General features: G+C 42.2%; 1 protein-coding gene across 5 annotated transcripts in view; it reads right to left on the bottom strand.

The window, feature by feature from the left end:
• Positions 1 to 14,391, bottom strand: part of SORCS1 (sortilin related VPS10 domain containing receptor 1) — a 511,420-nt gene that overhangs the window by 132,288 nt on the left and 364,741 nt on the right. For all 5 annotated transcript variants that reach the window (XM_045068616.1, XM_045068612.1, XM_045068614.1 and 2 more), the window contains exon 6: positions 5,292 to 5,356. In XM_045068616.1, coding sequence (XP_044924551.1) covers positions 5,292 to 5,356 — 65 coding nt within the window. The remainder of the gene's footprint in view (positions 1 to 5,291; positions 5,357 to 14,391) is intronic.

Below are 14,391 nucleotides of genomic sequence, written 5' to 3'. Positions count from 1 at the left end.
CATGTGCTGATATGGGAAAATTTTAACTTGCTATTGTATTCCCCAGTAGTGCATGTGGCATGGTGGTTTTAGAACACAAACGTATGTGAGTGTGTATGTCTGTGTACTCACATGCATATTCACCTGTGTAAGCCCACACAATTTCTGGAAAAAATGTAGAAGAAACATTAAAAAAAAAAAAAACGTGCTGCACCTGGGGAATAGGAAGGAAGGTCAGGAAGAGGATTTTACTTTTCGCTTGATGTACCCGAGAACAACTTCTCCTTTTTATTGTCATTGCTGCTACTCTTGTTGTCATAAAGGTAATCTATCTCTATACAGAGAACTGAAAGCACCCCATAGGTCACAGACTGAGGCCTATTGGGAACCGAGGTCTCCATCACAGCCCCTCAGCATTGCAGCCACCGTCCCCAACCAGATATTGCTGGCCAGCTGCTCATTATGGAAGTCGGCTGCAGCCCTGGAAAATGGGAATAGAATGGGATGTCCAGTTCTGACCCAAGACCAGAATCCGTGGGATGGTGGTTCTATAAAGTTGTGAGTCTCCTTTGGTTTTTATTTCAGCTTGTAAAATGCTAGTCTGTGGTTCATTTCAGCAAGAGTTTTTGGACATTCATTTTCACAGTTGGTTTAAGGGCCAAGGTTGTTTCTCCCCAGTGAAAGAGATGAGTCCTTGTGCAAGTTGTTACAAGCTTACTTACTCATGCAAACAGACAATGAGCCCAGTAATTGTCCCCTGCCCCTTGTCCATGCTAGCACAGATCACCACCAGTACCAAAATAGTCATGCCGCTGACTATGGCTTTCATTTCAGAAGTGAAAGGGAGGAGTGATAAAGGTCAAACTCAGGACTGCAGTTTCTTGCATTTCTTGCAAGATGGTATGTACAGATGTGCACAGAGAACTCTGCATCCCTGTGTAATTTCCAGGTAAAGAATTCTGATCATAGTTACATTCTTTTCCTCCAAAATCCCGTATACCTAACACGCAGCGCACAATTCCAGGGAGTTAGTGAGGTTCTTAAACTTGTCTGTTAGCCCTTCAGGACTCTGGAGACCCTATGGCTAAAGCCCTTCTTTGAGAAGACTTGCTTATACAGGTAAGGTTATTTATTAAGTCAACAAATGGGTCAGTCTCTGACCTTTGTTTGTATAAAGAACCAAAATAAAATGAGATAAGGTTTTTCACAAAGCTTTCAACCCAGCAGTTTGGTCAACATTTTCCAACTACGTTCATTACATATGTATACAGCAATGCACCTATATTAGGTGAATCAATAGAAGATAGGTGTCCTTTTTACAGCTTTAATGCACTGGGTGGCAGTTTTAATGTACTGACTCCATAGGATGCCTGAGAGCAGGTACATTCATACACACACACCCGATATTTAAACAGTAAAATCTTTGTCTCTGGAGTGAGGACCTGTCAGGGTGTCCTCAGTTAAATGCAGGGACCAATAACAAATGCCACAACCAGTAAACATGTTCAAAATTTTCCAATAATAATTCCCGTGATTGATTGTAATTGAGGCTGCTCTCCCCAGCCTTCCTCCCAAGGCAGAGAGGTAATGCAAGGAAGAATAACTTCCTTGTCACAGTGTAAACTACAAGACATCCAGATTCCAGAGCACAGTGGCAGAAATGTCTATGGCAGTCACAGACTGTTACGAAGCAAAAAAAAAAAAAAAAAAAAAAAAAAGCCCTCGGTACGGGGAGCTCAGGTGAAACAGAAATCGATTATAAAATGTAATCTAGGGAAATGTGAAATGAGGCTAAAACCGAACTTTGAATTAACAAGCCCAGATAAGCCTTTGTAAACCGCCCGATGGGGATAAGCCAAATAAGCTAGTGAGGGATTTTTCCTGTGTCAAAACAACTTCCTGGTTACCAAGTACTTTGAGAAAGAGGAAGAGGAAGGAAGAAAGAGGGAGAGGCTGGATATGACACTGAAAAAAAAAATCTCTTTCTCTCTTTTTTTTTTTTTTTTTAATACCTAGGCAGGTCAGGCATTATGCCTAGATCCTTTATTTCAATTGGTAGGTAATTTCTTTTTTTCTGTTTTGTTTTGACAGGGATAACTTTTCAAATTAAATCCCTTTATTGAATTTTCACTCTTGGATAGTTTCTGAAGATGCTGCCTTTGCAAAAAAAGTAAAATAAAATAAATAAAATTAGAACTGATCTATTTCATGCCATGTGAAAGCTGAGCCCGAGATGACAGTTTGGCATTATCAACCTTCATGGCTGCAGGGAGCAGAGGAATAACGTTGGGTGAAAGGGAACGTGCACATCAGGGAAAATGACAGCCTTATTGTTTTCAGGATGTGGGGTTGTGTGCACTAGATGCCACAAGCCAGAAGCGGTATTATCCCCAAAAGCTTGAAAATGAAAGCAATCTGGGATGTTACCAATTCCATCCAGGGCTTCCTGAATAAGACGGTGCAGTCATGGGAGACAAACCCTAAAGCTCTTTCATTAGTTTTTCGTTATGGGACTCTGTGACTCTAAACGTGTTCTGCTGACCAGCAGCACGGGCTTCACCTGGGAACTTATTAGGAATGCAGACTCTTGGGCCCCTATTGAATCAGAACCCACATTTTAACGAGATCCTTTTTTGGGCCATGATATGTCCAGATTTGAGATGCAATGCCCTAAAATTTTCTGACAGCTTAGTAAGTGACTTGGTCACCCTGACAACTGGCCAGCTATGTATTCACTCACTCAGCAAATATTTACTAAGCTCCATCTACATGCTGACACTGTGGCATGTGCTGGAGATGTGATATTGACCACAGATACACACGGCCCCTCCTCTCCTAGAATTTAGAGGCCAGTTCATTGTAATTAATCACCATGGATGGTTCAGACATAAGCATCCATTTCTATTTCTTAACTTCTTATTTTGAAATAATTTTAGAATCGCATAAAATTTGCAAAAGCTAGTATAGAGGGGCACCTGGGTGGCTCAGTGGGTTAAAGCCTCTGCCTTCGGCTCAGGTCATGATCCCAGGGTCCTGGGATCGAGCCCCGCATCGGGCTCTCTGCTCAGCAGGGAGCCTGCTTCCTCCCCTCTCTCTCTGCCTGCCTCTCTGCCTACTTGTAATCTCTGTCTGTCAAATAAAATAAACAAAATCTTTAAAAAAAAAAAAAAAAAAAAAGCTAGTATAGAGAGTTGCTCTGAAGCCTCTCTTGGCTTCCCCCAAAGATAACATCCAGTAAAACCACAGAATGAAAGCAAACAATATATAAAATTGTCTTAGATTGGGAGTTCAAGAAAGACTCTCCTAAGGGAGGGATGCTTTCTCTGGTTCTGATATTATTCTATTTTCTTTCTTTTTTTTTTTTTTGAAGATTTTATGTGAGCTCAACATTATTTCAAAATAAAAACTTAAAAAAAAATAGAAATGGCTGTTTATATCTGAACCATCCGTGGTGATTAATTACCATGAGCTGGTCAAGGAAGGTGGAAGAGATGATACTCCATGTGGAAGAACCAGCAAGTATCAGAGCCTCATGGTGACACACAGGGCTCCGCATGTTCTAGGAACCGAGAGCAAACCCACAGGCCTGCAGGCAAGGAGTGAGGAGAAGACAGAGTGAGATGAGCTAAGGGTCGAGGTGAGAACTCTGCCCAGATGGCAGGAATTGTTCTGCCTAAGGAAAAGGCTGCTCTGGCTCTTCTGTAGCAAAAACTGGGTCTTGGAATCCAAGATAACATAATCAGGTCTGAGGCTGGAGCGGTGGCCACCAGAGAGAGCCCACTGAAGAGGTAAGGGAAAGAGTTCTGAACTGCTGCGTTCAATCTGTGCCAGGCACAGTGCTGGGCATATTACATATGGTAGTCCCGCCTGAGCTTCCAACGGAGGAAGGTGATGGTCAGCTTGGACCCTGATCGGTCCCCCCGACGGATTTTGCTAAAGAATATATTCATTCCCCAGACGGGAAGGAGAACCTCTGGAAATGAAAAATCTCATGCCATGTGCACAGTAAGGAAGTGGTTTCTGGGGAGTCTGGAGAGCAGGGGTGACCTCCTTTGTCTGTCCCCAAGCAGGTAAGGTACAGGGATCTTCTGCTTTTGCATTCACCTGAGCTGAGGGCAAGTAGATAGGGACAAGGGAGAGCGAGGATGAAGTTTTCGAACGGCGAGGGATATTTGTCAAACGGGAAATGTCTCAAAAATTGGATGGTCACCCTTTGGCTCAGTGCTGGGCAGCCTCATTGCTCTGGGGTACCTGCGGAGAGTCCGTTCTGTTCTCTCCTCTACACCTGAGACCTCTTTCTCCTCCCCATGCCCCCCGTCCTTCCTCATCTCACTCTTTTTCTTCTATGCTTTTCCCCCTGTCTCTTTCTTCGAACGCTTTCACCTGCAGTGCCCTCTCTTAGGCCTGGCAGTACTCCTCTGTTCCTTAGCCGTCCTAGAGGTCCTCTGGACCAAAGAAGGAGACTTACGGAGCTGCTGTGTAAATATATTACTTAAACTTTCTATGCCTTAGTGTCTTCTTCTGTAAAATCAGAAAAACAACCTACAAGTTGTGCTGGGGATTAATTGTGACAAAATATATAAAGTGATTAGCATCATTCCTGGTAGAGGGTAAGTGCTCAGCGAATGTTAGCTAGTCCAGGAAGCACTATGATTAACTTATGTCCTTTACAGTTGTAGAACAAGGCATGAAAAGTCTAAGTAGCTTTTTCAAATTACTAATTTCTCACAATTAGTGAGTGAACTTTTGAGTCCTTCAGATATAGGGTTGGTCCCGGGACTGCAATTTTTTCAGTATCGTGTCCCCAAATCCACCCTGTCCACACAAAGTGCAGTCCCTCCTGGCAGCCGGCCTCACTGGGCAGCTAAGAACCACGGAAGCACCAGCAAACCCACTCAAACGACGTTTCCCTCTGCCTCTTTATGACAAGAGACGCCCAGGACAGTTCTCTCGTCCCTGTCCTTTCCAAAGGCTTTGTGACTTTCCAGACAAAGCAGTGAGATGTTACCTGGACCACATCTGACAAAATAAGGAAACCAGAAAAACAAATGAAAACAAAACAGCAGCAATAACATAATTATAACTAATAACCAAGAAAACACTTCAGAAATAAGAAATTGGGCCATTTCTCCATTGCCTGGAAAGGGAAACACCTTGGCTGGATGAGAGATGCTGGGAATTGTTAAGGCAATTCTGCATCACCAAGGACGTGGATTATTATTGCTGTGTTTTCCCTAGACACAGACTCGGCTCATGGCAGACTGATAAAACTAGCTTTACTATGAACGTCATGGAGAAGATGAATTACTTACGACCGTCTACAGTCCTGGCCTCGAGATGCACAAGATCTGGTTCCTTATTTGATCCCATCACAGACCTAAAAAAAAAAAAGGAGAAATAAGAAAATGAAGACCAACATTAATGACTTCGCATGTGCCTCAGAGAAACTCAGCGGAGCACAGGGACTACTAACGTTCATAGGATTTAACCACCAGAATCCTTGGAATACATCTGCTGTATTTATGTACATAACCTGACAGTAAAATTTCCACTTCAAATAAAAGCTATAATGAACTTTCATTTGATGAAGGCCAGGCTTAACTCTGGCAAGGACACTGTGTGTTATTAGCTCCGACCTGCAAATAAGTCCTACACATGACACACGTGTCCTCCTGTGACAATCTCAGTGACAATATATTAGACTTTCAAGACTTATCGGGCAAATTCCAGGCAGGCTGCTTTCGCTGGGCGACTTGAACAGTGACTTCCATAGCAAACTGACCTAATTAATTTTTTCATTTGAAATTAGCAGAACTATGTCCCACTATCCTACTATGTACTAAGAACAAATCATGTGACCCTCCCTCCTCCCCCAGTGCAGGGCACAGAGGGCCTGCCCTCTGTATGGCTGCACCCGTGGGAGAGGAAAATGCAGATGTGCCTCACTTCACGTATATGTTTGAAACCATATGTGTAAGTAAAATAAAATCAAAAGCAAAAGAAAAGTCTATTTAAAATGCCTTGGAGGTACCTATTATTTAGTGTAATCTTGAAGTGAGCCTTATTAAGTACAAAATAATTATTCTGTTACCTGAGCTATAATAGATAGTCAAATGTTGAATGAAAGAAGTAAGGAAATGAACGGAGGGAGGGAGTGTATAATGGTCTGTGAGCTCTTTGAAATAAGTAAATTAATCATTGTCCTAAGGGCATTCCCAAGAACTCTTCTTATTTGAACTCCTTTTCTCAGCTCAAAGAGTCTGAAGCATAGCTAGCTTAGTCTCTCTTCATCTTAAGAAGTCTCCTAAAGGCCCTATTATCACTGTCAGTAACTTTTCTCTGATTGATACATGGCCTGAAATTCAGAGTCTATGCTTGAAACACTAAACCCCACTTTCTTCTCTCAGGCAGGAGAAATGTCCTAACAAGGGTTTGGTAATTTTCCCCCAAAGAGACAGGGGACGCACACTGGGACACTCCGCAACCTTGGACTCTGAATGAGGGCAGTCGGTGACATTCTTTTTTTTTTTTTTAAAGATTTATTTATTTATTTATTTGTTAGAGAGAGAGAGCGAGCGAGCACAGGGAGACAGAATGGCAGGCAGAGGCAGAGGGAGAAGCAGGCTCCCCGCCGAGCAAGGAGCCCGATGTGGGACTCGATCCCAGGGTGCTGGGATCATGACCTGAGCCTAAGGCAGCCGCCTAACCAACTGAGCCACCCATGCGTCCCAGTCGGTGACATTCTGAGCATGAGTTCAGTTGATGGTCCAGGGAGGGTGGCTCTCCATTTCCCACACTGAAGCCCTGACTAGATCGGTAGGTGACCTCTTCTGACGAGGCCACAGTCAGGAGATTAAGAAAGAAAACAAGCTCCCTAAAAGCCTTCAAACTAGAAATCTCAGCAGCTAACTGGTTCTTTATAAATTATAAATTATATTATTATTATAAATTATAAATTATTTCATAAATTATGTGTAGTTACACACTGTTCACCTCCCACTGTGCCTGTTGCCCTGTTTCTTCCTTGAAATGACCAGCACTGAGATTCCCAGAAGGCTGGCATCCCAGAAACACAATGGTAAAACCTAGCATGCTGACCTATCTGCTTGGCTAATGGTGAGTGTCGATGGGAGACAAAATAATTACTCTGCATACAGTTGCCTCTTCCCATGTGCTCATGGCCCCAAATCAATAACAGAAGTTGTCTCTTAAGATCTTTTGTTATTTCTAAAGGCAGGAGCTGTTGTTTCAAGGGATGTTTCTGCTCTTACCAATTCACAAAAAGACACAGGAACAAAACACAGTCCCTTGCTTCTCTAGAGCCTGCTGTGGCTAACCAAGTCCCCTTATATTGCCTAACCACCCCTCCCCGCCCCCGCCCCAGTCTGGAGTAAAACAACTGCAACAACAAAATAAAACTTTAAAGTCAAACCACAATTTTTTCCACAACTTTTATTTGCGGTTAGGCTCACCCTTTTCCTAGCAGTCTGGGAGAACCTCTAGATCTGCCGTCACAGATCATAAAGAATTATTGCCGCTTTTATTTTGTGGCACTGGTGAATTCTCAAAAGCTGAAGCCAAACAAAGCTAAATGTCTGCGAAGGTGCTGGTTTTAATGGCCCTGTCGTTGACCAGCCACCTTGCAGAAGCACATCACTGAAGCTGACCACAAAGTATCGTTCTCTAGAGCATTTATACATTTTACTTGTAACTGTGGAGCTGGGTGGTTATATTAAGACCAATGACTGTGCTTTGCTTACTAATGAGGATAATAATGTTAACAGGTGGTTGCCCGTGTTTGGTGGGAGGAGAAAACAGGGAGAGGATTGTAAAGGATACAAACTTTCAGTTATAAGATGAATGAGGTCTGAGGATGTAACTTACAAGGAGAGGAGTATAGTTGATAATGCTGTATTGTAAACTGACATTTGTTAAGAGAGTAGAACTTAAGCATTCTCACAAAAAAGAGAAAGGAAAGAAGATAAAAGGTAAACATGTGAGATGATGGATCTGTTAACTTGGTTGTAGAAATCTTTTCACACTGCATGTTTCTGAAACCATAACAGTGTATACTTTACATATAATTTTGTCAATGATACCTCAATAAGCCTCAAAAACATTAACAAGCAAACCTAGCATAAACATAAAAGTTAATCCAAAAAAATTTCCCTCAATGATCTTCTTTCCAGAGTGAGATCTCAAGGAGGGCTTCAAGTGTCCTTATCCATTATGAGAGTAGCTGACTTCTGGTATTGAACACAAAAGGTTGGACACACTGGTTTTATGCTTCTAGATTACCCTGTATGTATGTATCCCCGTCATGATTCATAATGGTTTGCTCGATCTCTCTGCATAAACGTCTCTTTTACTTCACTGAGCTCCCACAAGGCAGGTGCTGTTTTTTATCACGGAATTCTCTGTGCTTACCAGAGCACGGAGAAGAATGCTTCTTCAGTAAACATAGAGACAACATTTTTACACCAGTCAGTATCTACTATAATATCTGATATATTGGGTTGTTCAATTCTGGGACTCAAAAGGAGCCTCTCTGTATTATGAGATGAAAAATTTTGATCCGGGATCCTTTAATTATATAAAAAGGCAATAGGTCGTGGGATCTAATATATCTTTATATTGCCTGTGTGTCTACTTGAGAAAACGAATTCTCTTCTTGTACTAAAATTGCACAGAAGGACAGGGAAGTCTTCATGCCTTAGCATGTACAGGGTATCTCTCTGGAATTCCCGCTTACCCTTATCCTACCTCTGAAACTCTTTCATTTGAGTATTTTTTTTCCCATTTCATGTGTACAATAATGCAACGATCCCATACATTTTTCCGTATTCATCAGGATAAGAGTACTCTTCACCCTCTGTGTCTCTTTCACTCATCTGACCACCAACCTCCTCTCTGGCAAACAGCAGCGTGTTCTCTGCATTTAAGACTGTTTTTCATCTCTTTTTTAATTTGTTGATTTTTTGTTTGTTTGTTTCTTTCTTAAATTCTACATGAGTGAAATCGTATTTTCCTTTCTCTGACTGATCTATTTCATTTAGCATTATACACTCTGGATCCAACCACGCTGTTGCAAATGGCAAGATTTCATTTTTTTTTTTCCTTTTTATGGCTGAGTAAACTTCCACAGTAGATATGTACCTCAAATTTATCCATTCATCTACCAACGGTCACTTGGGCCGCTTCTATATCTTGGCTATTATAAATAATGCTGCAGTGAATTTTACAACTATTAGAATGGCTAAAATAAAAAACATAAGAAATGCCAAGTGTGGGCAAGGATGTGGAGATACAGGAACCTTGGGCACTGTTTGTGGGAAAGCAGGCTGGTGCAGCCACTATGGAAAACAGACTGAAGTTTTCTCAAAGATTAAAAAGTAGAGGGGTGCTCAGTGGGTTAAAGCCTCTGTCTTCACCTCTGGTCATGATCTCAGGGTCCTGGAATTGAGCACCGCATTGGGCTCTCTGCTCAGCGGGGAGCCTGCTCCCCCACCGCCCCTGCCTGCCTCTCTGCCTACTTGCGATCTCTCTCTGTCAAATAAATAAACAAACAAACAAAAAAAAACTTAAAAAAAAATTAAAAAGTAGAGTTACCATATGGTCCAGCATTCCATTGATGGGTATTTGCCCCAAGAAAGAGAAAACAGTAATTATAAAATATATATGTACCCCGTGCCTTCTTAACTCTTAGTCTGAGTACCCTTATAAGCTCAGCAGCAGATACATGAAGAAAATAGACTTCCCAGTGAAGATGCCGCTAAGACTAAGTTGTTTACTCCTTCTGAGACTTCTAGAATCATGCGCATACTTATGCATAGCATAATGTAGGCCATGTTTCTATTGGTGACTCACCCCTCTTACTGACCAATATGTTCAAACCTTTCTGTATTTCCATGCCAGGCACTGTGCATGCCAAGTATAGCTACTGAATAAATGTTTACTGAGTGCTTTGGAAAAAGAAGTACACAATCAACATGCAAGATTTACCAGTGTATTGGTATATGTGAAATCTGGTGAGCTACTTAACATCCTTGTGCTTTTATTATTGTTTTAATTGGTAAAATGAGGCTAAAATAAGTTTTCCTAGAATATATATCTTAAAGCATTTAGCAGAGTCCTTGTACATGCAAGGGTTCAGAAATGCGGCTGATTTCTTTATTCTCTTTTTTTCCCCTTTCTTATTTGAAGAGGTGGGCAGGGAATGTAAATACCCATCTAAAAATTAAAGCTGATGTTGATAATAAAAGTATCTTGAGATTTCATGGATACCCCATTGGCTGAACTGATTTATCATTATAACTCAAAAGATTAAAAAAAAAGAATCAACAGCCCAGAGATCAACTGTAGGAATAAATAAAATCACATTTTTATTCAGTGAAACATTCCAAGCCCCAATACGTGGTAAGCATAGAGGCTATGGATTCCCTGTCCTTAAGCACTTTAGAGCTAAGGAGGAGTTCTGCAGTCCCCCATGTAACGAGAGTGCTCATAGTCAAGGTGCTCCTTGAAGACGTGGGAGGAATGACCTTTCACTGGCAGATAGAAACCTATGGGAGAAGGAAGGCTCAGAAATCCTTTAGAGTAAATAATCTCAATCTTCAGGGATATGAAATAATGTGATCAATGGACAGAAGAGGTGGAAGAATATTCTATTTAGAGATAAATAGCAAATCAAAGAAAGGATGACCCAGATGGGCGTCTACTAGCAAGTCAGTAGATCTCATGTTTTCAGAGTAGAGCAGTAGAAAATAAAATCAAAAGTTAGGCAGGGGTCCAATCGTGAAGCACTCTGTGCATCATGCTAAGGTTTTTTATTTGATCCTAAAAGCCATGAAATGCTACTGAAGTAAGTGAAGTGAACATAGCTATCAACAGCTAAAAAGAAGAACTTCTGTCCCCACCTACGCGTGGGCCTCCCTGTGCATGGAAAGGAGAAGGTGAAGTCCCTCAGGCCAGGCTAGATCCAGCTCTGTAGTTGAAAACAAGACCAGGCCAGCCTCACCAACCTTGCTTCCAGCATCTTAAGTTGGTGTTCACATGTGGCAGCCAATTATGAATAAAATCTGAGGATTACTGGAGTCAAGAACACAAACAAAACACACCCTGGTATCAGGCACCATGATGTTCAAGGTGCAGCATCAGCCTTTTGAAATGCAATCACCAAATGCAGCCTTTGGAGACATTTTCTGCAGAGAAACTCAGAAATGTCACCAGTTTATCATTCCCCTGGCATTTTGTCCGAGTTTATACCAGTTTAATATAGTGCTCACTAAATGCTCCAGAGCCACAAAATGTCCTCATATAGAAAACCGCAGAGCAAGTATTAAAAAATAAATACCGTGACGGGTTAGTACCTATTTATTCAGATTTAGAACTGCAGTTAATGGCGTATGGAGGAAGGAACAGGGATCTGCAGAGTAACAGGCTGGTGAGTTGGAGACACTGGTCTTCTTTTGGTTTTAGAAGGAGCATCAGGTTCCCGCAGCCTCTCTCTATGAACAAAGCCCCAAGAAGCAAGTGGTTCTATGCGCTGGAGAGAGAAGCAGCAAAAGCTGGCCGGTATTAGCGGCTGGCTCCCTTGATTTCCTCTTCTGGAGCCAAGGGTTTCCCCTTTCCCTGGCCTCACAGTCAGACAGTCAAGACACAGGTCATCAGGAGAGTCCTGCCTAATGCAATGACTTTCATTCTAGAACAAAGCAGCTTATCCTGAGGTCTCATCTCCTGTCCACGTCGGGAGAATGGGCTAGAAAAAAATTAAAAAGCTGCTTCAAGGTGTCATTTTAGCCTCTCTCTTAGTCCTAAGAAACATGCTTGCTTGATTTCTTCTGTCTCCACACTGTCACACTGGTTTCCCAGAACCAATAAATACACAAAACAAGACAAAAAAACCACAAACAAACAAAAAGATGCTTTTTATGCTTAAATGCATAAATGGCTGCTGAGAATCACCATGGCCAACGTCTTCAGGCCCATCAAATTCTACCTTTTGCCATCCTTACTCCCCCCAAAGCCAAAAGCCCAATTGTTGAATGAGGTGTTGTCTGCAACAAAGTGTACATGAGTACGCACGGGTGTGCATGCGTGCGTGTGTGCATGTTTACAGGAGCAAAGTTAGGAATTGGGTATCTGACTCAGAATGAAGAAATGAACACGAGGCGCCTGGGTGGCTCAGTCGGTTAAACAGCTGCCTTCGGCTCAGGTCAGGATCCCAGGATCCTCTGCTCAGGGGGGAGCCTGCTTTTCCCTCTCCCTCCGCCCCTCCCCCAACTCATGCTCTCTCTCTCACTCGCTCACTCTCACTCTATCTCAAGTAAATAAATAAAATCTTTAAAAAAAAAAATGAAGGAATACAGAAAGCTCAGGAAGGTAGTAAAGAGATGAGGATGTTTGTTGAACAAAGTCCATGGTAGAAAATAAAGCTGAAAGTTGCAAGAGCCAGACTGAGCAACAGGTAACATGTTTCCTCAGACATCACAAAGACCAGCTCCAAGGTGGTCAGACAAGCCCTTGGGCTACAAGGCTCCCCCTCCCCGCACTTTCCCCTTCTCTCATTTAATGGCTTTACTTCTTCTTCTTCTTCTTCTTTTTTTTTTTTTAAGATTTTATTTATTTATTTGACAGAGATCACAAGTAGTCAGAGAGGCAGGCAGAGAGAGAGGAGGAAGCAGGCTCCCTGCTGAGCAGAGAGCCCGATGTGGGGCTCGATCCCAGAACCCTCAGATCATGACCAGAGATGAAGGCAGAGGCTTAACCCACTGAGCCACCAAGGTGCCCCAACGGCTTTACTTCTAAAACCACCAATTCATTTCCCATTTTCTTCTTATTTCCCCACGGGCTGGGCCCCTTTCCTTGCCATCGGGATCTAGAGGACCCAGGGAAGATGACCAGATCGCCAGACAAAAATCACTGTGCCAATGAGATACAGAGAAATATATTTAAAATGATCAAACAGTTTGGGACTGAGGTAAAGGAGTAGCTCAAAATATATTTCTTAATACAGCTTCTTTTTCTCTCTTTAAACTGTAGTGCTATCGTACTCTATGCATTTTTAGCAATTTGTTATTTTACTCTAATTCATCTTGGAGGCTGTTCCATGCCAGAATATAAAACTAATGGGATAGATCTCTAACCACTATACTGCAATTTATTAAATGAAAATACCCAATTTGTCTACCTATTATCCATTGATTGATCCAAAGCAAAAATGTATCAGAAATGAAAAAAAAATTCATAATTCAAATTCAAAATTCATAATTCATAATAAAAAAAACAAAATTCATAATAGCAGCCATCTCTGAGAGGTTTTTGAATTGGGGGTGACAAAGAGACCACCGTCCTTATCAATAATTTAAAAATTTTTGCCATGTATTCACGCATTACCCTTATAATTAATATTAGTAAATTTGTACTATTATCAACAAGAAGAACGTTTCTTCAGTGTGGAAAACAGTCTATGAGTAGACATATAGTTAATGTGCACAAGTCACAAAGGGGTCGAGGGGAGGAATGAGCGAAGTTAGTATGGAGAGAAGACGTGGACTATTCTCAAACGTCAGACTACTTGCAACTCTGCCATCACCTCACCACAAGGGCTCGGAAAGCTCGTGCTGTGGAGGAGTTGCGGCAGGGGGAAACAATGGGACATCAGCAGGTGTGAGCTTGTGTCGGTCGTGAATTCAGAGCCAGAAGCGGAAGGTGTGGACCGACATTTGGCTTGGGGCTCAGGGGCCGCGGTTAGAGAAGACAAGGAGAGGACAGAACCCCACCATTTGCCCCTTTCTTTTCCTTCCTGTTAAGCACAAAGAGCTTCAGACTAGAGGGTAGTATGTAGAAGGACTGAAATCTGAGAATTTTGCTGCTGGAGACAATCTGGCCTAGAGAAATAACATTCTATAAGAGAATTCCCAAAACAGCAATCTCCAAAGTTTTGGGCTGAACATATCAAGCACGGAAAACAAAAATGAGCACATGCTAATATAGGACGACCGTTGGGTGTAGGCTGAGGAAAGGTACTAGGGTGCTTATGCTTTAACTTTAGGAAATATACACAAAATAGAAAGTAAAATAGTAAAAAACCCCAGGAATTATAGGATCTTCTCCCTACATCTCAAAGAATCATCTTGCACACTCCGGGGGGGGTGCTGCTGTGGGTCCCTCACCGTGGACTAGACTGTGGATTCCTGGGTTATCTTTAATCTTTAGCACCCAGAAGAGCAGACGGCTGATCCTCAGTTAAGGTTTTTTTTTTTTTTTAATATTTTATTTATTTATTTGACAGAGAGAGATCACAAGTAGGCAGAGAGGCAGGCAGAGAGAGAGGGGGAAGCAGGCTCCCTGCTGAGCAGAGAGCCCCATGCTGGGCTTGATCCCAGGACCCTGAGATCATGACCTGAGCCG

The sequence above is a fragment of the Mustela putorius genome, unplaced genomic scaffold (assembly GCF_011764305.1).
Source record: "Mustela putorius furo isolate JIRA1106 unplaced genomic scaffold, ASM1176430v1.1 tig00003909_pilon_pilon_pilon, whole genome shotgun sequence".
In the NCBI taxonomy this organism is placed as follows: domain Eukaryota; kingdom Metazoa; phylum Chordata; class Mammalia; order Carnivora; family Mustelidae; genus Mustela; species Mustela putorius.
Note: the sequence above shows the minus strand (reverse complement) of the source record. Positions and strands in the feature narration are given on the sequence as shown.